Source organism: Sceloporus occidentalis, unplaced genomic scaffold (genome assembly GCF_023333645.1).
Source record: "Sceloporus occidentalis isolate IW3139 unplaced genomic scaffold, rSceOcc1.0.p SCAF_6, whole genome shotgun sequence".
Taxonomy (NCBI): domain Eukaryota; kingdom Metazoa; phylum Chordata; class Lepidosauria; order Squamata; family Phrynosomatidae; genus Sceloporus; species Sceloporus occidentalis.
In genome coordinates this window covers 3,396,749-3,422,003 of record NW_028316986.1, presented here as the reverse complement: position 1 = coordinate 3,422,003, position 25,255 = coordinate 3,396,749, and the positions used below count along the sequence as shown (strand labels likewise).

The window sequence follows — 25,255 nt, the reverse complement described above, 5'->3', positions numbered from 1 at the left end:
TACATGCTTTGGTAACCTCTCGATTGGATTTCTGCAATGCGCTCTACATAGGGCAACCCTTGTACCAAACCCGGAAGCTTCAATTGGTGCAGAATATGGCAGCCAGACTGGTCGCTGGTAGTTCCAGGACAGACCACATAACACCTATTTTAAAAGATCTCCACTGGCTACCCATTCGCTTCCGAGCTCAATACAAGGTGTTGGTTTTGACCTATAAAGCCCTAAATGGCTTGGGCCCAGGGTACTTGGAGGACCGCCTCTCCCCATACAATCCGCCCCGCACACTCAGAACATCTGGGACCAATTTGTTAGAGGTCCCTAAATCCCATTTGGTGAGGACCTCACAGAGGGCTTTCACTATCGCCGCCCCCTCATTGTGGAATAAGCTCCCTGTAGAGCTCCGTTCCTCTGCATCTTTAGTTTCTTTTAAGAAACAATTAAAAACGCATCTATTCCAGTTGGCTTTTTCACTTTAGGTAATAGTGTTTTTTCTCTGCTCCTTGCCCTCTGTTTTTCGACCCCGGATTAGTGCAATATATATCTGTCTTTTTCTTGCCCCTAGTGAATTGTGATTTGTATAGATTCCCATTCCTACCCCTAGTAATGATGTTTTTAAACTTTTTATATTGTGATGTTTTACTTGTATTTTATCGTTTCTTGTCTTGTAAGCCGCCTTGATCATGCAATTGGAAAGGCGGGATATAAATAAAAATTATTATTATTATTATTATTAAAATATGAAACGTGGCAGGTTTCATGTCTGTCTCCCTCATTTCTCTTTTAACCACTAGACATCATTTGTGTTCTCCCCATTAAGATTTCAGTAATGCAATAACCGTAATTAATCTGTTACTTTCAAAAGGTGCCTACTGATGAAACTCCTGTTCCAACCTTGGTAAGGAGCCCTTCTGTCTATTGTTACACAGCCATGCATATTCACCACACCCACCATTCACATTAATGAAGGAAATCTGATATTTCCTGGTGTCCATACATCTCATGATAACTGGAAAGATGTTAATCTCATTAAGCTACAACAGGCTAGGAAGGAAAACAGTAAAGACTTTTAATCCAGAACAGGTGAAAAGGCAGGAAAACAAAAAGTTAGAAATGTGTGTCTGGGAGACCCATTGTACTACCACAACCATATTGGCAGAACTGCCTAAAAACTGCACACCTTTCAAAGACTTAATGTGTTGCTTCCTTTGGGACTGAAATTAATGGAGAATTATATTCCTAGGAGAGACATAAGAGACTTTCAAGGCAGACCCGTCTGCTCCAAGGATGAAGACAGGACCACACTGTTTCTTTCCTATGGCTTTTCCTTATGGCCTTATTAGTTTCCATTGTAAAGAGATCTTGCAGCACCTTTGAGTCAAACTGTGTGAAAAGAAATCTTAGCATGAGTTTCCATTGTATTTGTATGTTTTAACACTATTTTGATCTGCTTTTAAAGAAAGCCATTATCCATTTTTATCTGCAGTTCAACACTTTGAAACCTCTGGTGAGGTGAGACACCACAAATCAATCAGTTGATCAATCTGGACAGCAATAAGAGGAGAAGAGCAAGAAACCCTGTCCCACATAATTGGCTCTCATACATTCCATTCTCCTTTGTAGGCGCAAGTCTACGAAAGCTCATGCTACCAACTTCTCTTTCAGTTAGTCTCAAAGGTGCTAAAAGATCCTTTTGCAGACGCATTCCTCTTCCCCGGTTTTCTAATATTGTCCCCAGCAGGCACCTGGCATTCTGTAACATAAAGGTAAGCCAACCTCACTCAACTGTTCTGTGTTCCCGCTCTATTTTGGGCATGGCTTGGACACAGAGGCTCTCAGTCCCACCTATATTGGCATCTTAGTTTTCATCACTGATTTCTATGAGCAACTCTGACTCATATCCAGAGATATTTAAAAATAGCTCCTTTGTGTACTGTTCAGACAATGATATGGCTCTTTGTAATAGGAAAGGTGGAGGGAAGTAGAAAGAGAGGAAGGCTGAATGCTAGATGGATGGACTCTATTAAGATCATGGGTATGAATTTGCAGGAACTGAGAAGAACAGTGGAGGACAGGGACTCCTGGAGATGTCTCATGATGCTAAGAGTCAAGATTAACAACAGCAAACTTTTGAAACAGGTAGACAGACAGGCAGATGCTTGGGAGATTCCTCTTTCTTCCCACAAAATCTGTTCTATTTTTTGTGGGTTTTTCAGGCTATGTGGCCATGTTCTAGAAGAGTTTATTCCTGATGTTTCACCAGCATCTGATGCCAGCCACAGATGTTGGTGAAACGTCAGGAATAAATTCTTCTAGAACATGGCCACACAGCCCAAAAAACCCACAAAAAACTATGGATGCCAGCCATGAAAGCCTTCGACTTCTGTTCTACTTTGCTTCTTGCCTGGCTGTCTGTTTTCTCCTCTTTAGCCCAAATTCTATTTGTTGTTGTTAAATGCCTTTCAATTGACTTTGACGCAGGAGGACCCCATGAATGAGATGTCTCCAACCCCCCTGTCCTCAACTGCTCTGCTCAAGTCCCACAGACTCAGCGCTGTGGCCTCTTTAATTGAGTCTATCCATCTGGTATGCAGTCTCCCTCTCTTTCTACCACCCTCCACCTTGCCTAGCATTATTGCCTTTTCTAGTGAGTCATGCCTTTCCGTGATGATGCCAGATTATTGTGAGGATATTTTGGGGATGTGTGTTTTATTCATTCAATTGCGTTCCCTACCCAGCATATTTACAAACTTCTAGGTTACCCCTAGTCTTCTGATACAGCTCTATGTGGCAATATTGTATTTTTGAGTCTAGCTCCAAAAAACATAGGAAGACTAAAATGTGAAATAGAGGGTAGCTAAGTACTGATGCATGAATTAGTATTCCTTCTCCCTCCCTGTCCCTTCTCTTTCCCACTTTTCTGTCATGCCTTTTAAATGCTAAGTCTGCAGGCAGTTATTGGCCTACATCCAACTGTTAGCCCCACTAGAATAGACCCATTGAATCAATGTCTAACATCCTACATTGAGGCTGCACAGCCTGCAAAATTACTCTTTAATTCTGCTGTGTAACATTTGTGATTGGCAACACTATGCAACTGAACCAAGACTCCAACTGTGGAACCGAAAGCATAACCATGTGCATATGTGCATTCATGTGCGATGAACATCTATATACAATTTCACTTCTCCAACCTTGAACTGAATGTGGGACTGTTTTGTATTGGACAAAAATGTCCAACTTTGCGAACAAGATTTCAGATAATGAAAACATCCTAACCCAACACTTTGGTCTATTCTAGTTGGGACCAATCACTGGATTCAAGCCATTGATTGTATTGTTCTTTTTAATAGTGTTTCCTGATTACTGAAGGAGCCAGTGTGGTGGTGTAGCTTGGGGACTGGACTAAGACCCTGTGTGATCAGGGTTCAGATCTCCACTTGGCCACTGAAATTTGCTGGGTGACCATGGGCAAGGCACACACTCTCTCAGCCTCAGAGGAAGGCAATGGTAGCAAAACCCTTCTGAATAAATCTGGCCAGGAAAAGACCATGATAGGGTTGCCATAGGTTGGAGACAAGCTGAAGGCACAGAACAACAACAAAGAGATTCAGTCAAGGAAGCCATGGCCCTGAGTTTGCAAGACCTGAGCTGTTAATGACAGTATCTCTTGGTGGGAGATTCAGAGGATCATCCTAACTAAAGGTAACCTGACCCCAATTAACAACAAAGGGGCAAGGGCTGGGAGGGATAACACCCTGCATCTGCAAGATTCTAATGAATGTTTTGTTTTTAATTGGGTATTTAAAATAAGATGACAAAGAAAAAAAGGCAAATCTGTGACAGGTTTGCCTTAGGATTGCTATAAGTCAGAAAATACTTGAAGGCACAAAACAATAACAATTCTGTTTAGTGAATGGTAGGTGATTTATAAATGACTAATGTGTAACTTTTAAAAAAAGCAACCTCCAGTTTCTTACCCATCGGCCTTTCTATATCAGTGCATACACAGCAGTCTAAAAAGTAAAGGATACTGATGGTTCCCATTTTATTTGAAGGTTACGGTTTCAAGGACTTACACTTTCTGTGTCATATTTCATTTTTTCTCCTGACTTTTTGTTCTGAGTCATGCTTCCTACTTGTCAATAAGATTATGTTTCTGCAGTGTCTCCCCAGAGAATGGTGCCAGGTTTTTGAATACAGCCAGAGATTCTTTTTATGCTGGTGGAAATGGACTGTGTGCAGACAGTCTCAAGAAGAGAGATCCTCACTCACCTGATAAGGGCAGGGTATGTGATATTCCTTGCACCGTTCTTGGATCCACGTTGTCTCCCACACACCTCGGTAAGCTTGCTCGTAGAAATAGCAGCCAATCACAACCAAGAGGGGCACAAGGTAGAGGACACTGAAGACGCCAATCCGAATCATGAACTTCACCAACTTGTCTTGGTTCTCCTTCTCCAAAGGGATTTCAATACGGACCCGGTTTAAGGAGATGATGCCAGCAAGGAGCAGTGAAACTCCAACCACCACATATAGGCAGAGGGGGGCCAAGACAAAGTATCTCAAGGCATCCACGTCATAAAGGCCCACGAAACACACCCCACTGATGTTGTCCCCCTCGATTTTATTCATTGCCAGGAGAATGATGGTCAGGGTGCCTGGGATTCCCCAGGCACTAGCATGGAAAAGCAAGGCCTTCTTCTCGATGGCTTCGCTGCCCCACTTTGGGACAGCTGCCAAAAACCAGGTGATGGTAAGAATCACCCACCAGACACTCCCGGCCATGGTGAAAAAGTACAGCACCATGAACAGCATGGTGCAGGCCTTGTTGTGGGAGCCCTGAGTGACGGTGGAAGCCTTGTAGGTGGTGGGGCTAGAGGCATTGCAGGCCACTCGGTCCTCTAGCAGGAAGCCAATGAAGAAAATGAGTGACACCATCATGTAACAGACAGCGTAAAAGATGATGGGCCTCTCTGGGTAGCGGAATCTTGTGACATCAATAAGGAAAGTCAAAAATGTAAACAAAGTGGCTGAAAGGCAGACAATGGAGATCACGCCAATGAAGTATCGTGCAAAAGAGAGCTCCTCACGCCGGAAATACATGTTTGGGCAAGGAGGGGAGCAATCCCGTACTTCCAGGAAGGTATAGCCCAGGTCTGGATCTATTTTCAACTCTCGGGGGCACCAAAACCCATAGTCTCTTTGTACTGCCACTGGAGCCTCTTTTGTGGGCTCCCCAACTACATTGAGATCAACCAGGCGAGGGTAAGGCTCATCACAATCTGGAAACCTACAACAGCAACAACAGAGACCTTGCTGAGAACAGATTATAAATGTACACTATGCTGCTGGCAATCAAAGACTCATAAGTCTCCCTTGGCCTGAGATTCCTAGACAGGAACTGCCTTGCATCATGAAATGAGGGTAGTGTTAAGGAAGAAATATTGTTAAGTTCTTTAGGACAGACTCTGTGTCTCAAAAATCAGGTTAACTGGGGTTGGGATTTTGCAGGCCTCCAGAAGATATTGATCTGCAACTCCCAGCAGCCCTTGTCACCACAGCAAAGGGTGTAAAATGCTGGGCACTACAGTTCACCAACATTTGAAGGGCCACACAATTCCCACATTTGAGGCAAATTCTATAGTTTAGATTTTCAGACCTCCACCAAGAAGCAATTTATTGGACCAGTAGTTATTAACAGGAGACCTGTGCCATTTTAAGTAACTTCATGAATAACAAGACTAACATTTTTTTTCCAAATAAAAATCCATCTGTGATATTTTTATTGGCGGACCAAATTGCACAATAAAGTTATCACTGATGGATTTTTGTTTGCATTTGTTAAATGGCCAACACAGCTACCCCTTAATATCCCCCCCCCGCAACATAAGCTTCTGTGGACTGCAGCCCAGTTCATGAGGTACAAGTGAATGGTAGGCCACAAAAGTTTTATGCCATAATAAATTTGTAGTCTTTAGGATGCAACTGAAATCTCACTTATTTTCACTTAGTGAACTCTCTGGGATATGTGTTTCAGTCATCCTAAGGGTGACCAAAATAATCAGGTCTGGAAACCAATACTTTTAAGGAACGACTTGGGAAACTGGGTATATTTAGCTTGGATAAAGGAAGATGGAGTGGTGATTTGATAATCATCTTTAAAGAAATGTCATGAAGAAGATAGAGCCACCTTGTTTCCTGCTATTCCAGAGACTAGCGACTTTATCATATCAGGCTGCTAATATGCCACAGTCACGCTAGTATCAGAAACACAAATTTCTTGATTTAAGGACAGCCATTTTTGCACAGCTCTCCAAAAGTGCCATGGTGCTGCTTTAGTCCTGGGCTCTTTCTTCTGCATGCCTACCTTTATAACCCTGCCTTCCTCCCCTAGGGCCTTCCCAGCAAAATTCAATTGCACAGTCACAGAGATTGATTAAGTAAAAAAAGAAAAAGAAATTGAAAAAAAGACAAGAAAAGAAAAACAGCCTGCTTGGGAATGGCGAGGATGAGTGGGGAGAGGGGGAGAAAAGCATAATCACGTCCACTCACACGTGACTGCCTGCACCTTGGAACTGCAGTGGGAGGAATACTCATGAATCAATAGTGGAAAAGCAAGGCAATTGGGAGGCACTGTCAGGTTTTACTCATCAACAAAAAGGCACGTTCCAGGAATGGGTAGAAAACAAAGCAGCGTCAGGACAGACACAGTGTTTTGTGATAATGTACATTCATGGACAACTACCATCCTGCTGTAATTCCACTTTGGCAGCCTCGTGTGAAAAAGTCCTAGAACAAAGGATTCAAATTACAAGAAAAGAGATTCCACCAAAAGAATAGAAAGCACTTCTTTACTGTAAGAACTGTTTCACATGGTAATAAGATGCTTCGGAGGGTGGTAGACTCTCCTTCTATGGAGGCCTTCAAACAGAGGTTGATGGCCATTTTTCAGGAGCGCAGTAGTTGTGTATTCTTGCATGGCAGGGGGTTAGACTAATGGCCTCTTATTGCCCCTGCTAACTCTATGCTTCAATGATTCATCTGTATAGTTCTTAGCTACAGAATCCTCTTCCTTCTATTGAGTTGTGTCCAGTAGGTTTTCCGAAGTGTAGCCCGGTATTCTGGTGACTGGGCTGCAGTGGCTTGGAAACAAAGAGTACAGGACACCAGCTGGACAGTGAAGCCTTACGCTGTGCAGCAAGAGAAGTAGACAAAATGGACAGAGAGACTTTACAGCAATAGTAGGCTACTACGCATCTATTAGTAAACTAGAACTGTGCTAAAAGCAAATATGGCTTCTGTTTAGGGACAAAAAGAGCACAGATGACTAGTCTCCCGTGGAATTATTTGGGCCAACTTTCTTGAGCTTTCAAACACAAATTATACTCTTTTCTTCTAGGGTTTCTCCCTCCTCATAGCTTTGGAAAGAGAAAAAAAGATACTTTTGGGTAACTAAGAAATTAGAAGAAAAGCAAAGCTGCCCTTGTGGTGGACTGACTGCTCTTCCTCATGAAAAGCTTAGAACGCCTTTCCAGCCTGTCTGTCTCAACTGGCCCTGGGTATCTTTTGTCTATGTGCTTTCTATGCATGAAGACTTCACTTGGCATATATCTCTTCCCTCCTGAGAGCACAAAAGATACAAGATTAATCAATGCAGGGGTGTTTTTTCTCTCCTGGATCCAGCTGGTTTAAAGCCCAAACAATCATACAGTGCTTACTGAAACTTCTTTTTGACAAAAAGATGCATGTTACAGGAGTATGTTTGTGTATGTGTCTCTCTGTGTGGTAGAAAGATAGAAGCTTGTATTCTAGTCTAACATGAAATGGAAGTTTCAGAATTTGTCAAGCCTCTAAAATGCAGCTGTCTACAGCGCGATGGAAATAACCCAAGCAAAAAAATCCAACCTCCCACATTAAACAAAGTAATGCTATTCGTTTTGCTCCATAGGCCACTCCAGTGCACATCTTCAGTTTAAAATGTCATAAAACCCAGGAACTGCTCTAGTACTTCCCACCACTGTCGGACGCAAGAAGAGATGCAAGGAGCTGCTGGGAAAATGTCAGTAGGGATTTTGTTGGGCAGATGGTGGGACCTGTGCCATCACAGCCCTGACTTAGTCAAGAAGCCATTGCTTGTGATGGTGGGGTATGCCTTTGCCCCCACCCATCAAAGAGATCTCTAGAAATGAGGAGGGACTGGGACTCAAGAACAAATTTATAATTCTCATTGCAACTGAAGAAACTACAACGTATTTACAATAACAGCACTATTTGGTAGGCAAAGGGCTATTCTAGCATCTTTGAGATCAAGTCAGTGAAAGACATTTTAATATGAGCTTTCACAGACTTGGTTTACTTTCAGACTAGGATGGCTATGTCTCTGAATTCTACCCCGAATTATTCAGTGATAAGCTCAACAGAATTTAAGAGTGGGCTTGCAGGCCATTAAGTTAGTTTTAACTCCAGGAACGTTTGCACCCTTAACTAATGCTCATAAAGTCCCATGGTTAGTGACCATATTATCTAAAAGACTATATCCTCTATATGAACCTGTCCAAGCTTGAAGACAGAGATAGTGTGGTATAATGGTTTGAGTGATAGATTAGGATTCTGGAAGGCCAGGGGTTGAATCTCAGCTTGGCCATGGAAACTCACTGGGTGATCTCGGGCAAGTTTTACTTTCTTGGTCTCAGAGGAAGCAACAGCAAACACATCTTGACAAGAAAACTCTGCACTAGGTTTGCTTTAGGGTCATCATAAGTGACCCTAAGAAACAACTTGGAGGCACACAACAATGACAATGCTTTAAGATCCCTGAGAGAGGGCTTTCTTTTGGTCCCAACATTGTTACAGGGCTAGTTGGTAGGACATGTGAGGGGGGCTTCTTGGTGGCTGTTCCAAGGCTGTAAAAGTCCTTTCCAGAGAAGGCTAAGCAGGTCCCCTCTTTGCTTTCTTTCCACTGGCAGATAAAGAGCAGTTTATCTGAGCAGGCATTTGCTGCTAAACTGTCTGTGCAGAAGGGTGTTTTAACAGAATGCATGTGGTGTACATCCATGCTTATTGTTATATTTTAAAAAGATTTTTGCACTGTTTCAAATCAGTGGTGTTCTAAAAGCAGCTTATTTAAATGGCACCTTCACTTTTTTACCATTAGGATTTGAACTGTATTTTGCTTTTAATCTATGCTGGAAGCTGCCTTGGCTGATATGCTAGGATAAAAGCAAAATATAAATTTTATATCCAAATGTGTATATGTATATAAAAGAAAATGTTGCAGGGTAAAATAGTAAATCTGAAGAAGAAAGGCATGCTGAAAAGTATTAAAACTGTAAATGATGTTATATACAGAAAAAGAGCGAGAGAGAAAGTGCATTTGCTCACTTGCTGCATTCCATATCTTCTGGCCAAGATACACCAAACATCTCCATGAGTTTCGAACACTCATTGTACGCTCGTTGACAAATCCTGCGACAGGGGAGGGTGACTCTGCCATACTCCATGCAAACGGGCGCATAGAGAGCACACAGGAATGGCCGAAAGTCCCGGGAACATTCAAGGTTTACCATTGGGTGAAATGGCTATAAAGGAAAACAAAAATTAATTAGCTCCAGGACACCAATAAATCAGCAAGCCAAATTCTACCTTCTAGAACAATCTGGGTGGTTATCATAATGTAAGATCACAGAACCTTTGGCCAGCTTTAGAAGGGAAATAGATCAGATAAGACACTTTATTGAGGCAATAGACTGCACAGAATGCCAACAAGCATATTTATTCAGCGTGGCATCATAAATTACTTTCAACATTGGTGGGCTTGTATTTTAGGACACATCGTACAGTATATCATATGTAGATCCATCAAGATGAAGACAGCCCATCAGCCACACGTTCAACGCCCCCACTTTTGAGCCAAGGAATATAACACAACATCGAGCAAGGCTGAAGAACCCCTTTCAGCCAGAGGCCCAAATTCAATTTCAGAGAAATTCAGGGGTGTGAGAGAGCATTCCAGTGGTAGGCAGAGCCAAAAACGCCAATATATTTTAGTTTAAAGCTCTCAGTGCCATTAACTCAGCATTAAGAAATGCATTTCACCCTTTCAGAATAGGAGTGGGTGAGACTGCCCATACCAAGGCTGAGGAATGGTGTTATGTCAGTACCGTGAAACCTACTGCCATAAAAGATAGTAATGACTGTCAACTAGGGCTGCTTTAAAGGGGAACTAGGTAGATTAATGGAAGAGGATGGCTGCATATCCCTTCCGGTTCCAGAGGTAGCATGCCTCTGAATATCAGCTACTAAGGAGCATGAAATGGAGGGTGCAACTGCACTCAGGTCCTCCACTGGGACAACCAGCTGGCCAAGGTGTTTACAGAAAGTTGGACTAAAAAGGCCTAGCCCAAATAAGCTTCTCTTATTTATTTATCCATTATCCTGCATTTCTCATTATACAGGATCGAAGGAGGCTGAGTCAGAAGGTCTTTGGTGGGGAAAGAAGGGAGAGGGCAACCAGACCTTCCATAGGAAGGAATTCCACAACCTGGGAGCAGCCACTGAGAAGGTTCTCTCTTGTGTCTTCACCAAACATGTCTATGGTGGTGCCAGGACCAAGATAAAGCCTTTCCCTGAAGATCTTAAAGCAGGCTCATATAGGGTCTTTTAGATAGTCTGGATCCAAGCTACGTAGGGCTTTAAATGCCATAACCAGAAGTTTTATGTTTTAAGCAGGTGTGGGCTAAATTGGGATCAGATTTGGCCTCAGGATGAGACCAAAACCTGAAGATGACCACCCCGATATAGCCTAGAGCAGTGATTCTCAACCTTTGAGCCTCCAGGTATTTTGGACTTCAGCTTCCAGGAGATCCAGCCAGTATGGCCATGCTCAGGAATTCTGAGAACTGAAGTCCAAAGCATCTGGAGGACCAAAGGTTGAGAACCATTGGACTAGAGGTTTATCAAGACCTGGAGGGCTATCATAAAGATGAGCTGGCTTTCATTTGGTTGAGCAAGGTTTAAGTTAAGCAGGTATGATAGTGAGACACTTCAGTCTACAGGGCACTGTGTGCAAGGCAAGGCAATGCTACACCACATTCTACAACACACATCCTTTTACCTATTTGTTGAAAAGTTTCAGACTTCCTCATTAATCACCTCAGCAGTGTCTTTCTATTATTATAGGAAAATACACTCACACCAATTCAGTACTTTCAGTTTGATCATAATTAATTCAGTTGTACATGTCTGAACAGCTATTTTTTTTAACTTCTCTATAGACTCAAAGTACTTTCAATAGTAAATGAGTACTCTGCCCTTCCTTGTTGATATAGCATAAATCAGAACTCACCTTCAGGCTAAACTAGGAATTAAGCAGCTGAAATATTCAGGTTTTAGATGGAAGGGGGACGGAATCCCTTATGATATCAAAGATGAGGGGGAAATGTGCAAGATGAGAGCAAAACAAATATACGTCCCTGTGGTGATGTGTCGCATTTGACTTTAAAGCAGATATAACACAATTATGCACAGAGCTGGGAAGTGCCATGCAGTGCAGGGACGGGCAAAGTGCAGCCCTCCAGATGTTGGACTGTAACACCCAATGTTCCTCTCCACTCGCTAGGCTGCCAAGGGCCACTTAGGACCTGGGAGCCAGTTCAAATCCATCTCCAGTTACTGTAGGAGGAGTTCAAATCCCCTCTCTGCTAAGAAACTGACTGGGTGGCCTGGAAGAAACTACTATCACCTTACTAACATTGTTCCTCACAGAGCTGTTGAGAGACTGCATTGAGTGTGAGATGAATGGGGTGCAGTAACACAGGTCCCCCACCCAGCACTAGAAACTGTCTAGACTTGACAAGCAGCGAGAGACTGTCAGTGTTCCCAGTGGAAGAAAATGAGCAGATGCTATTAACGTATGCAAATTTGGAACTGGCCATTATCTACACGCAGAAAACCATTTTACTGCTTGGCTTCCCTAGGAAAGGGAGAGGAGTGTAAGATGCTCTACAGAAGCTCCCAGTGACCAATCTCTGCTCCAAGTTAGCCATCTTTGCTCTGGCTCTAGGGGCTGAAGAAAGCAAGTGGCTGCCACACTTTTTAGACTACAACTTTTAGAATCTCTCGGTAACCATAAAGTAGTCATCAAAATACAGGCTGAGTATCCCTTATCCAAAACGCTTGGAACTGGACGTGTTTTGGATTTTAGAGTTTTTCAGATTTTGGAATATTTGTATATACGTAATAAGATATCCCGGAGATGGGACCCAGGTCTAAACATCAAACTGCAAGAAAAGAGATTCCACTTCAACATTAGGAGGAACTTCCTGACAGTAAGGGCTGTTCGACAGTGGAACAAACTCCCTCGGAGCATAGTGGAGTCTCCCTCCTTGGGGGTCTTTAAGCAGAGGCTGGATGGCCATCTGTCGGGGATGCTTTGATTCAGATTTCCTGCATGGCAGAATGGGGTTGGACTGGATGGCCCTTGGGGTCTCTTCCAACTCTATGATTCTATGTTTCATATGAACCTTACGCACATAGCCTAAATTTATTTCCATACACAAAGGATTTGTAATTTGTATTGACATTTTCACATACCAATGGCATATATAGTCAGACCTTCTTATACATGGATTTTTTATACACGGATTCAAGCATACACGGTTTGAAAATGTTCCAAAAAAGTATACATTTCAAATATCAAACCTTGATTTTCCATTTTTTACAAGGGACACCATTTTGCTATGTCATTATGTTTAATGGGACTTGAGCATACATGGATTTTGTTATACACAGGGGATCTTGGAACCAAACTCCAGCGTATAACAAGGGTCCGCTGTATATGTCTGTACCTGGCTTCTACTCCAACAAATGCATCTGAGGAAGTAGACTGAAGTCTATGAAAGCTCATGCTGCCCATTTCTTTCTTTCAGTTAGTCTCAAAGGTGCTACAAGATCTCTCCAATTACTGAAGGTAATTTTGTACATTATGTTTTTAATAATTTTGTGCATAAAACAAAGTTTGTGTACACTGAACCATCAGAAAGCAAAGGTGTCACTATCTCAGACATCCATGTGGACAATTTCTGATTTTGGAGTATTTCAGGTTTTGGAATTCCAGATAAGGGTAGTAACTCTTCTAAGCTGTGTCCCCTACACAGTCCCAGGAATGCAATCTTGTATTAATAAGGTTGTGTTATGGAAGCTCTAGAACAACAGTTCCCACCTCTGACGCCTTAGTCATTGGACCATATTTCCCATTGGCCATGGTTTTGAGGAGGTGAAGGCCACCTAGAGAACCAAGTTTTGGAACCATTGTTCTAGATATTTTGGGCTATATCGGACAAGTTCTTAAAGAGCCCAAACTTTTTCAATCTGTAGGGGAAAATTGTGATTAATCCTGTTTGACATTTCACCTGCCACAGGTTTGACCAAATGAATGTTCAGTGGCAAGCGCAGAGGTTGAGGATTTCTGGAATAGTTGGCAATAGGTCGCTCTTACATTCAACCAATGCACAAGTTTTATATGTTTAAGGGATGCATAACATAGTAACTGGGCATTTATTAGTTAATCAAGTAGACCTGTAGGAAATTATAATTATAATTATTATAATTAGGCAGCCTTGAGTAGTTGCTGTTTCTCTAGCAGGTTGAACAAAATCAGCTCACATTGTAGGAACAGATAATATCCTTCTAGAATTAGATGCTGATGATATTGTTACTACTGCTGTTGCAACTACTACAGTCCATCCTTGACTTACACGGGGGATCCGTTCCAGACTCCCCCCACGTAAGCCAAATCCCACGCATGCTCAAGCCCCATTCAAGTGAATGGGGTTCGTGCATGTGGCGGCGCATGCACACCATTCATTCGAATGGGACGTGCCGCCCCGCACGCTCCCTCGTGGCTGTCAGCATATGCTGAAAGCTGCATATGACGCGGGCACACTGTATTATTATTTCTTGCTATTTTCCCAAAACTGAGACTCGATGCAGCTCACAGTTTACAACATAGTTTTGCTGTTGTGTGCCTTTAAGTTGTTTCTGACTTGTGGCAATCCTAAAGTGACCTTATCATGGGGTTTTCTTGGTAAGTTCCTTCATGCACTCCTCTGAACAACAGTTAAAAACATACAAAAAGTGCACCTTAAAATAGAATTAATCTTTTTGCAATATTAAAACAATTCATATGAGTTTAAAAATAAAAAAACAATTAAAAAGATAAAACTGTTCAGTTAAAACAATACAGCAACCCCTAGCCTATTCTCTGACAACAATGGGCCTGAACAGACAGACCAAATAAAGCAGCTTTGGGCCACTTTGGAGGTATGCTGTTTAAATGATGCACGTATCCTAAAAGGTCTGAAGCCATGCCACGCTCTGATCAGAGCACGGATTTGGCACGGCTTCCAGCCTCTTAGGACATGTGTGCCATTCAAACAGCCCACCTCTAAAATGGCCCAAAGCTGCTTTATTTGGCCTTTCTGTTCAGGCCCTTTCTCTTTTAAAAAACCTATCTGAATAACATGGGCAGGACAAGGAGTGGGGGTCATTCTGGCCTTCCTGCGAATTTGGATTTTAATCACAGCTTGACTGCTGCAATAACGGATAGCCAACCAGCTGAACTAGAACTTCCTTCTCCTGTTGCTGTAGCCCTCCAACATGCAAAAATGCCTGTACCAGGGAGTTTCCCAACCCTCCAAAGCAGGGTGCATACAGTGTGGCATAGTGATTTGAGAGCTAGACTACAACTCTGGAGACTAAGGTTTGAATTCCTGTTTGGCCAGGGAAACCCACTGGGTGAGCCCAGACAAGTCACACACACTCAGCTTCAGAGGAAGGCAAAGACCACCCCCCCTCTGAACAAATCCTGCCAAGAAAACAAGAAAAGGGAAGTTATTAGTCTTATCGTGAAAGGGTGAAATTTGGCCATACTCCAGCCCAGGAATTGGGTCTGTTGGGGACAGCATCTAGTTCCTCATGGAGACCTTGGTGAACAACAGCTGTGATGAAGGACTACTTTGATCAGCTGAAGGGACATGAGCTAACTTTGCCTTTGCCCCAGGTTTTACTGCTACATCCCCACTTAATTTCTTCATGTAATCAATAAACCATCGCTTTGGTGCATTTCATTCTAACAGACCCTGGAGCTTTAGTTGGCCTGAGAACTTAGTGGACCAGCATCCTGGAATGCTTACAGCAAGCTTGGTGCCGAGTGCGATTGAGGTTAACCTCCTGTAAATTATTACAGAAGACAAGGCTGTCCTGAAGCATCCATGATGCACAAGCTCATGAGGTTTCCTCTTCCATGTATGCTGAGAATCATCCAATGCTGGGTTTCAGAAAGAAGTGCAAAAGGGGAGGCCATGCTACTATTTCTCCTCCTCCCTCCTCCCTTTACAGTGGTCACTGCATTTGCTGGGGTTAGGGGTGAAGGACCCCTGTGAATTCAGAAAAACAGCATATAAAGAACACTATTTTATCTGAGAGAACTGCTCTCTAGAAATCTTCAGGTCCTCCAGTGCAACTCTATGGTCAACATCTGCCAGAAGCTGATCACAGAATCATACTGGAGGACCTACAGATGGTCTGCCCTGGCCTCGCATCGGGAGGCATGGAGACGCACTATCCACGATGCTGCAGCCTTTTTCGAAAGCTCATGGCGAACGAGTCTTGAAGAGAAACGACAACGCAGAAAGAACCACAACCCGGAAACATCACCCAAGGAGACTTTCCGCTGTGCTTTCTGCAACCAGACCTGTTTGTCCCGGATTGGCCTTTCTAGTCACCAATGCGCTTGTACAAAGCGCGGGATGAGTCCTTCCTGAATCTTCGTTCATGAAGCAAAGCCAGAGACAAATGCCTAGAAAAGTGTTTTCTTTAGGAACTTCTAGGTTCTCCAGTGCAACTCTATGGACAACTTGCTGCAGAATTGCATTGGAGAACCTAAGAGATTCCTAGAGAGAACATATTAATCAAATCCACAAATAATTGAATCCACAAAATAATAATAATAATAATAATAATAAGTTATTTATATTCTGCTTCTTCACAGGGAATCAAAGCAGATCACAACAATAAAATGACACAGCTTACAATTAAAATTACAATTAAAAAGACAGATCCCAAAAACCCAGCCCTCCCCCCAATCGTAAAAGCATAAGTCCAAGCCATAAAATAGGATTAAACAGCAAATAGTATAAAACATGCCAATACAAGCATAATACAAAAGAAAAGAAAAAAACTTGTGGGTGAATTGTGCAGGAGAGGTTATTCTATAGGAGAGAGGGGCAGGGATGGTGATATCGGTACCAATGTCAATATAAATGTTAGGAGCAGCAGAAACAACAGCAACAGTAATAATAGTAGCAGGAGGAGGCAGGTCAGGGAGGCTGATCTGGGAAGGCCTGCCAAAAGACAAAATCACAACAGCGGAGGGCCAACTATATTTATTACCTGGTTTCCCTCCTAAAAATTGGGACTCAAGACTTCATGCAATGTGAAGCATAGCCCCAAAAGGTAGCAGGCAGGAAAGGTGTGTCTGTAGGAGAGTCAAGGGAGCACTGTTCAGGGCACAGCGGCTTTCTCTTTAATTTGTAATTAACAATCTCCTCTTCCCTTAGGGACTGGGTGGAATTCACACCTCAATTTGCTCTTCTAATAAACAGGGTGCTTGCTTTTTAAAACAGGGTTGTGTTACCTAACCAAGGATTGCTATTTTTAATGAAAAAACCCTCCCGAGTTCTGTTGGGACAGCTGAGCCTACTTTTTGCTTGCCTTCCAGCAGTGCTATGATAGTCTCATGAGCTTCAATAATACTTTGGAACCTGACTGTCGTGTCCTTTCCCTTCCCTTCTTCCACAGTCTTCTCCTCCTAAGCCAGAGTGACTCCAGTGCATCCAGGGGCCAATTTTCTGTTCCCTGTGAGAGCTTCCTGGACTGCCAAAATCACCCCTCCCTAAAAGAACCCAAACTGGAAGTCAGCAAAAGTCCATTTCTCTTTGGGAAAAATGTGTATTTTTAAAAATGTTATAGTACAAGTTCCATGTCACTGTGAACTGCTCTTGAGTTGACTGCAACTTCTAGTGAACCCGTGGATGAGATGCCTCCATGTTTCCCTGTCTTCCACTGCTCCGCTCATTTCTTGCAGACTCAGGCCTGTGTCCTCCTCCCTACCTGAGTCCAGCCATCTAGTGTGAGGTCTTTCTCTCCTTCTTCTCCACTCAACCTTTCCCAGCATTATTGTCTTTTCTAATAAAGCCTGCCTTCTTATGATGTGACCAAAGTACAAGAGCCTCAAAATTGGTCATCTTGGTCTCCAGGGATATTTCTGGCCTGATTCACTCAAGGACCCACTTGTTTGTCTTTTTGGCTGTCCAAGGTATCCTCAGCACTCTTTCCATCACCACATCTCAGATCAGTTGATTTTCATTTTATCCACTTTTCCCACTGTCCAGCTCTCACATCCATACATAGTGATTGGGAATACGATGGCTTGGACAGTTCTAACTTTAGTGCTCAGTTGGATATCTTTACTCTTTAGTATCTTCTCCATCTCTTTCACGGCTGCCCTTTCCATTCCTACCCTTCTTCTTATCTCTTGACTGCAGTCTTCATTCTGAGCAATGTTAGATCCTAGGTACAAGAAATCGTTGATTATTTCAATTTCCTCATTGTCTAATTTGAATTTATCTAGGTCCTCCGGTTCATTATTTTTGTTTTCTTTATGTTCAGCAGCAGGCCTGCCTTTGCACTTTCTTCCTTAACTTTCCTTAGTAATTGTTCCAAGTCCATGACACCCATTTAAAACGTGAATTTCCACTCCTGGAAGCTTCCTTATGAGTTAATTCACACTTTTTTTGTGGGGGAGGGAGATGACAAAAAGGCTGAGGGCAGCCAAAACTGCCCAGGCCGGGTACATGCAGCCCCCAGGCTGCACTCTGCCCACACTTGGAATTGCACCCCCCCCCCATTTTTCTCAGGAAGAATACACATTTCTTTAGGCCTATTGGTATATGTTCAAAATGAAGTTCTCTTCCAGACACAATTAAGTTGTCTTGAACTGCTTCGTGTCTAGACAAGAATAACTACTGGATAGACTTCAGGGAATAAGGAATATATTACATATTAAAGAGGGCTTATTTCCTCCCCCCCCCCCCCCCAACTATGCCTTCTTTTCTCTCCTCTTCAGCTGGATCTATGGATTTTTAACATTCAAGCGAAAGCTTCTTCATAAAAACAGAAGGGCAAGTGGCAACAGATCAACCGATTTTAATGTAAAGCTTAAAACTGCTTCATTAAGGATGCGGCATAACACTAAGGAAAGTATTGGAGAAAGGGCATTAAAATTCCTCCTTTGGAACTGATCTACTTAACCTGCAGCTTGTTGGTTGCTGCCTGTGCTGTGGACATTTCTGTTGTGTTGACTCACTGGAAAAGACAAAAATGCTGGGAAAGGTGGAGGGATGTAGAAAGAGAGCTTGTAGTTAACTGCCTTCAAGCCGATCTCGATTCATGGCGACCCTATGGATGAGACATCTCCAAGACTCCCTGTACTCCACTGCTCTGCTTCATTCCTTCAGTGCCATAAAACCCATAGTGACCTCCTATGGATGGACTCTATTAAGGAGGTTTACAGGACCCAAGCAGACCATTGGAAAATAGGGAGTCTTGGAGATGTCTCATCCACAGGGTTGGGATCACACGAGGGCAGTTAACAACAACAACAAAATTCAAGAAAACAGCAACGACCAATGCAAAATTTGAGCAATCATGGGTTCCTGAAGCATATACCTACAATGCAGAAAGTCAGAGAAAGGAGCCTTCCTCTCCTTCATTGACATTCAAATTAAGGGGGTTTGTGTGTGTGTGTGTGTGTGTTCTGTTCACAGAGTTCCCTCCCCATTGCTATGGGAACCCTGCGCACACAGGCTTTCAAGCGTAGAGCAAGGGGTGTGAAAAGGGGAGAGAGAGTCAAAGGGCTCCTGAGAATCAGAATGCCAACCTTTGTCTCCCATCACAAAAGGCTGGTATCCATAGGAACCATGCTTTGCCGAACCGAGAAAGGGCCTCCCGGATATCAGGGCCGCAGACATGATACGGGAAACAGAGGCAAAGGAGCCACGGAACACACAAGCGCGCAAAGACACAGGCCCCGCCATCTTTAGGCCGGCACAATGTATTCAGAAGTTATGCCAGAGCAATTGGTTAAAATAATAATAATAACAACAACATTTATTTATACCTCGCGTCTCCATTAAGATCGAGGCAGCTAACAACATTAAAATACAATAAAATACAATGTCCCAAAAGCCCACCCATCCACCATAACTAATAAATCAATAATTGTAAACAATAACAATAAAACAATACCGTTAAAATTACTAAAAACCAACAAGACAGGGGAGTCAATGGGGCAACTGAGATGCTAATCTGGGAAGGCCTGTCGGAAGAGCTCCGTCTTGACCGCCTTTTTGAAGCTGTCAAAATTGGTAATGCTTAAAGAAGCGCAATTACTACTCAGAACAGTGAGCCTTTAGTATCCGGTTTGGTTCCAGGGATCCCCACCAAGACCACAATCTGTGGATGCTCAAGTCCCATTAAAGCAGCAGTTCTCAACCTGTGGGTCGCGACCCCTTTGGGGGTCAAATGACCCTTTCACAGGGGTCGCCCAAGACCACAGGAAAACACATATTTCCGATGGTCTTAGGAACCGAGACACCGCTTGGGGGTCACCACAACATGAGGAACTGTATTAAGTTGAGAACCACTGTATTAAAGGCAACAGCAGAGTGAAATGGTGCCCCTTATATATATAAAAAAGGCAAAATCAAGGTTTGTTTTTTGGAACTTACATACTGTATATACTCATGTATAAGTCTAGAAATTTAGGTCAAAAAATTGACCCGAAAAACCTGAGTCGACTTATCCATGGGTCAATGTATGTACTGTACTTTAACTCTCATTAAAAAAAGACCCATCCCCTGGTGAAAGGCAAGAGGGTCATATGCCTTCTATTGTCTCATCCATCCAGCCTTTAGTATGAATACAAACAGTTATGCCTGATGAAATTTTGTAAGTTCTTTGGCATTGTTTTCCTTTGATTCATCCTTGACATCTTAGATGCCCCTAGGTTTTACCCTCGACTTATCCATGGGTCATATATCAAAATCCATAATTTTGGTCTCAAAACTTGCCCTTGACTTAGACATGAAGTGGACTTAGAGTCGAGTATATACAATATTTCTTTTTGAATATTTCAAACCATGGATGCTTGAATCTGTAGAGGGCTGACTGCATTGAAAGATATAGCCATGTTGGTCTATAAAATCAGTATGCAGAGATCTTGAAGAACCTTTGAGACTAAATGAAAGAAGTTGGCACCATGAGCTTTTGTGGACTTCAGCGGACTCCACCAAATACATCTGAGGAAGTAGACTTAAGTCTACAAAAGTTCATGCTGCCAACTTCTTTCTTTCAGAGACCAAAGTTCAATAGCAGTAGCAAGTACATTTCTATTCCACTTATCAGTGAACTCAGCACTATCTAAGTGGTTTACAATCTGTAAGCCAATTGCCCCCAACAAGCTGGGTAGACATTTTACTGACTTGTGAAAAGATGGACGGCTGAGTCAACCTTGGAGCTCTGGGATCGAACTCACAACATTCTGGCTGCAATACGGGCATTTAACTACTGCATCACCAGGGCTCCTGGAGTTGGATTCCCCACTTGGCCATGAAAACCCACTGAGTGATCCTGGGCAAGTCACATGCTCTCAGCCAAACCTCCTATGACCCAAAGGGTGCTCAACAATGGCTTCTTTTCATCAGTGGGGTCCTACAGGGCTCTGTCCTGGGTCAATGACTTGGAGGACAGAAATGGGGGCATACTTATCAAATTTGCAGATGACACCAAATTAGGAGGAATAGCTAATACTCCAAAGGACAGGATCAAAATTCAAAACGACCTGAATAGACTTGAAGGCTGGACCAAAGCTAACAAAATGAAATTCAACACGGAGAAATGTAAGGTACTGCACTTAGGGAGGAAAAATGAAATGCACAGATATAGGATGGGGGACACCTGGCTGAATGAAACTACATGTGAAAGGGGTCTTGGAGTCCAAGTAGACCACAAGTTGAACATGAGTCAACAGTGTGATGCGGCAGCTAACAAGGCCAATGCGATTTTAGGCTGCATCAATAGAAGTATAGTGTCTAGATCAAGGGAAGTGCCACTATATTCTGCTCTGGTCAGGCCCCACCTGGAATATTGTGTCCAGTTCTGGGCACCACAATTCAAAAAGGACATTGAGAAACTGGAGCGTGTCCAAAGGAGGGCGACTAAAATGGTGAAGGGTCTGGAAACCATGAAGCCCTATGAGGAACGACTCAGGGAGCTGAGGATGTTTAGACTGGAGCAAAGAAAATTAAGGGGTGTAATGACAGCCATGTTTAAATATTTGAAGGGATGTCATATTGAGGAGGGAACAAGCTTGTTTTCTGCTGCTCCAGAGACTAGGGCCTGTTACAGACTGCCAAAATAAAGCTGCTTTGGGTCTCTTTGGAGGTATGCTATTTAAATGATGCATGGGTCCTAAGAGTCCGGAGGTCGCACCAAAGCCACACTCCATTCCTAAGCACTGGAGTGCAGCTTTGGTGCAGCTTCCAGATTCTTAGGATACATACATCATTTAAACAGCATACCTCCAAAGAGACCCGAAGCAGCTTTATTTTGGCAGTCTGTAACAGGCCTAGGACTTGGGAGCAATGGATGCAAGCTGCAGGAAAAGAGATTCAACCTCAACATTAGGAGGAACTTCCTGAGAGTAAGGGCTGTTTGACAGTGGAACACACTCCTCGCTCGGAGTGTAGTGGAGTCTCCTTCCTTAGAGGTCTTTAAGCAGAGGCTGGATGGCCATCTGTTGGGGATGCTTTGATGGAGAGTTCCTGCATGGCAGAATAGTGTTGGATTAGATGGCCCTTGTGGTCTCTTCCAGTTCTATGATTCTATGATTCCTGTGAACAAATCTTGCAAGAAAACCCATGATAGGGTCACCTTAGGGTTGCCATAGGCCGACATGAAGGCACACAACAACAAGAAGGTCCTGGTTAGTACTTGGATGGGAGACTGCCAATGAATGCCAGGTGCCATAGGCTATATTTCAGAGGTAGGAACTGGCAAAACCACCTCTGAGGATTCCTTGCCTAAGAAAACCCTTTGAAGGGTTGCATTAGTTGAGAGGCACATATATGCACAAGGGTCTCCATGATACAAATTGGGAAGCTAATCAGTCCACTCTCCTTTGGATGGTTTACTTCAGCAGTTAGCAACTGCATTACAGTTGATCCTTCTTATACGCAGATTTTTTATACACGATTCAAGCATACACGGTTTGAAAATGTTCAAAAAAGTATAAATTTCAAATATCAAACATTGATTTTCCATTTTTTATAAGGGACAACATTTTGCTATGTCATTATATTTAAGGGGACTTGAGCATACACGGATTTTGTTATACAAGGGGGATCTTGGAACCAAACCCCAGTGTATAACAAGGGTCCACTGTATTAGTTTTCTGTAGGTTTTTCGGGCTGTGTGGCCATGTTCTGGAAGAATTTATTCTTGATGTTTTGCCTGCCTATGTGGCTGGCATCTTCAGAGAGTGGTGGCATAGAAGTGTGTGGGGTCTATATACTCGTGTGACCTTTGGTTTACTGGAAAAACCACAGACCTGGAAAAACCACAGAAAACTATGGACATCAGTCATGAAAGACTTCAATTTGTTGTTAGTCGCCCATATGTCAACCCCAACCCATGGCAACCCTGTGGATGAGACATTTCCAAGACCCCCTATCCTCCACTACTCTGCTCAGATCTTGCAGATTCATATATGTGACCTCTCTAATTGAGCCTGTCTTCCTCTTTCTATTGCCTTCTACCTTTCCTAGCATTATTGCCTTTTCTAATGTATCACATTTTCTCATGATGTGTCCAAAGTACAACCTCAGTTTCATCGGCTCCATACAGACAAGCCAAAATAAAGCTGCTTCGGGTCACTTTGGAGGTATGATGTTTAAATGATGCATGCGTCCTAAGAGGCCAGAAGCCACACCAAAGCCACGCTCCAGTCCTAAGGTCGGATTCTGCTTGGGAGCGGTGGTAGTTGGGAGATGCTCCCAAAAAGATGCACATCATGTGCATTTCCTGTGCCAAAGTCCTTAACTTTCAAGTTTGTTGTTTATCCAATGCATTTTTCACTTATATATTACTATTATTATATTTGTATCCGCATTTATCCCAAAACTGGGGCACAAAACAGCTTACAATTTAAAAGAATCATATAATTAAATACATACCGAAAGTGAACATTAAATAGAATTTGCACTATTTTATCCGATTGTGTAATTTTTAGTATAATCCTGTTTTATTAATTCAATATCTCTTTGCTGTTGGTTAGACTGTATGCCACAGGCAGGCTTTTATTTGTTTTTTGACTGTTGTTTTGTAAAGCACTATGTAAAGCCTACGGCACTCTATAAACATAATAAGTATAATAATAATAATTGAACTATTCACAGTATTAAAACAATTCAAACCTCAAGTTAATGGAGTAAGATGCAATTAAAAAGATATGATAAAAGCTAAAAATAATTCAGTTTAAAACTATGATATCTGCAAAATGAATAATAGGAAGTTTAAATAGTTGAAATTTTTTCTTATTATTCATTTTGAGATAGAAAACAAAATAGGACTGGTGGGAAAACTCAAATTTTGGCTTCACGTTTTGCTTCAAGGACACCTCTAGCACACTTACTTATCTGTCACTTCAGATGCAGCACCAGTAAACTGAAAGATGTTAGCAAGTCTTTTTTTTCTTTTTAAGGAATGTTCAAGCTACTTAAAAGCGGGGAGTGTATTTCACATTTTGAAAGACAGTAATCCCCTTGTTAAGCTTGTCTTAGACACTGGAATTAGCCAGAATTCTAAGCCATCTGCCTGGGTGACCCTAAAAAACAAAGCCAGTCTGCATAAATTAAAGCACAAAATTGAAATAAATGAATGAAAAATATGTTCTTGGAGAGAGAAACACCTGTGTTTTATTTATAGGTACAATCCCCGCAAGGCCTTAAAAAAAACATGGACACATTTCTTGTTCAATTTTACTGTACATTATTTAGCTTCCATAGTTATGCGGAAATGCTTACTTCATTTTCAAACACCGTTTTGATGAAGGGGAGTAAAAGTAGTTTTTTCCACTAGAATGCAGGACATATTGCAAGCTGAAGGGGAAAAAATCTGAGCAAAGTCTGCAGTGGAGTCTCTAAGCAGCTGGTTGCAAATCCAGGAACAACTATAGAACCAAAGCAAAAACAAAACAGCAAAGAGGCAACTGCTCCAACAAATTTAGCACACTTCCCGCAGATCGTGAACACTCCAGCATAAAGGCAGAGATCCTTCCTCCTTCTTGAGAGATCTGAGGAAGTAGACTGAAGTCTACGAAAGCTCATGCTGCCAATTTCTTTCTTTCAGTTAGTCCCAAAGGTGCTACAAGATCTCTCTATGTACTGATTCTACAGACTAACATGGCTATATCTCTGAAGACCAGGGTTCAATTCCCCATTCGGTCATGAAACCCTCTGGGGGACATGCTCTTAGCCTCAAGGGAAGGCAATGGCAAACCTCCTCTCTTGCCAAGAAAACCCCATGATACGTTCTTCTTAGGATCATAGATGCCTATTGGGCTTGTAAGTTGGAAACAACATGAAGGCACACAACAGCAACAACAACAAAGTTACACTGCAGTTTCACTATGCGGCCTTTCTGCCAAATAGTCACATTGTGCAACTGATGGTATATCTGTCAGTGTGTCTGCTCATGGGCCCATTGTGCAATGGGAATGGACAAGAGTGCTTTCTGCAATCCCAGGGAATCAAGTGAAGGCACTGATGCAAGGAACCATTAAGAACCATCCAAGAACGCAGACCTGCATGGCAGGAATCCTGTGGGTTGGTGAGTTATAAGTAAATCCAAATGATCCAATGGTTTTACTCCACAGTAAAACACCTTGAACTGAATATGGCCAAAAAGGTTCAACTGTTTGTGCCAGGGAAGTTACACAGATGGATCAAATGAACATGATTCCAGCCACTTATGAATCAAAACATAAGTCAATCTTATTGATTCAGTGGTTCTGTTCTAGTTGGGATTAACAATAGGATTTAGGCCCCTTTGAAATGGTTACACTTAGAATCATAGAATC

General features: G+C 42.5%; 1 protein-coding gene across 5 annotated transcripts in view; it reads right to left on the bottom strand.

Moving 5' to 3' along the window:
* The window catches only part of LOC149310334 (frizzled-3), a 61,565-nt gene that overhangs the window by 13,933 nt on the left and 22,377 nt on the right, over window positions 1-25,255 (bottom strand). For all 5 annotated transcript variants that reach the window (XM_089528740.1, XM_089528742.1, XM_089528744.1 and 2 more), the window contains exons 3-4: window positions 9,382-9,578; window positions 4,273-5,290 (exon numbers count right to left, since the gene is read on the bottom strand). In XM_089528740.1, the coding sequence (XP_089384866.1) occupies window positions 4,273-5,290; window positions 9,382-9,578 (1,215 nt within the window). The remainder of the gene's footprint in view (window positions 1-4,272; window positions 5,291-9,381; window positions 9,579-25,255) is intronic.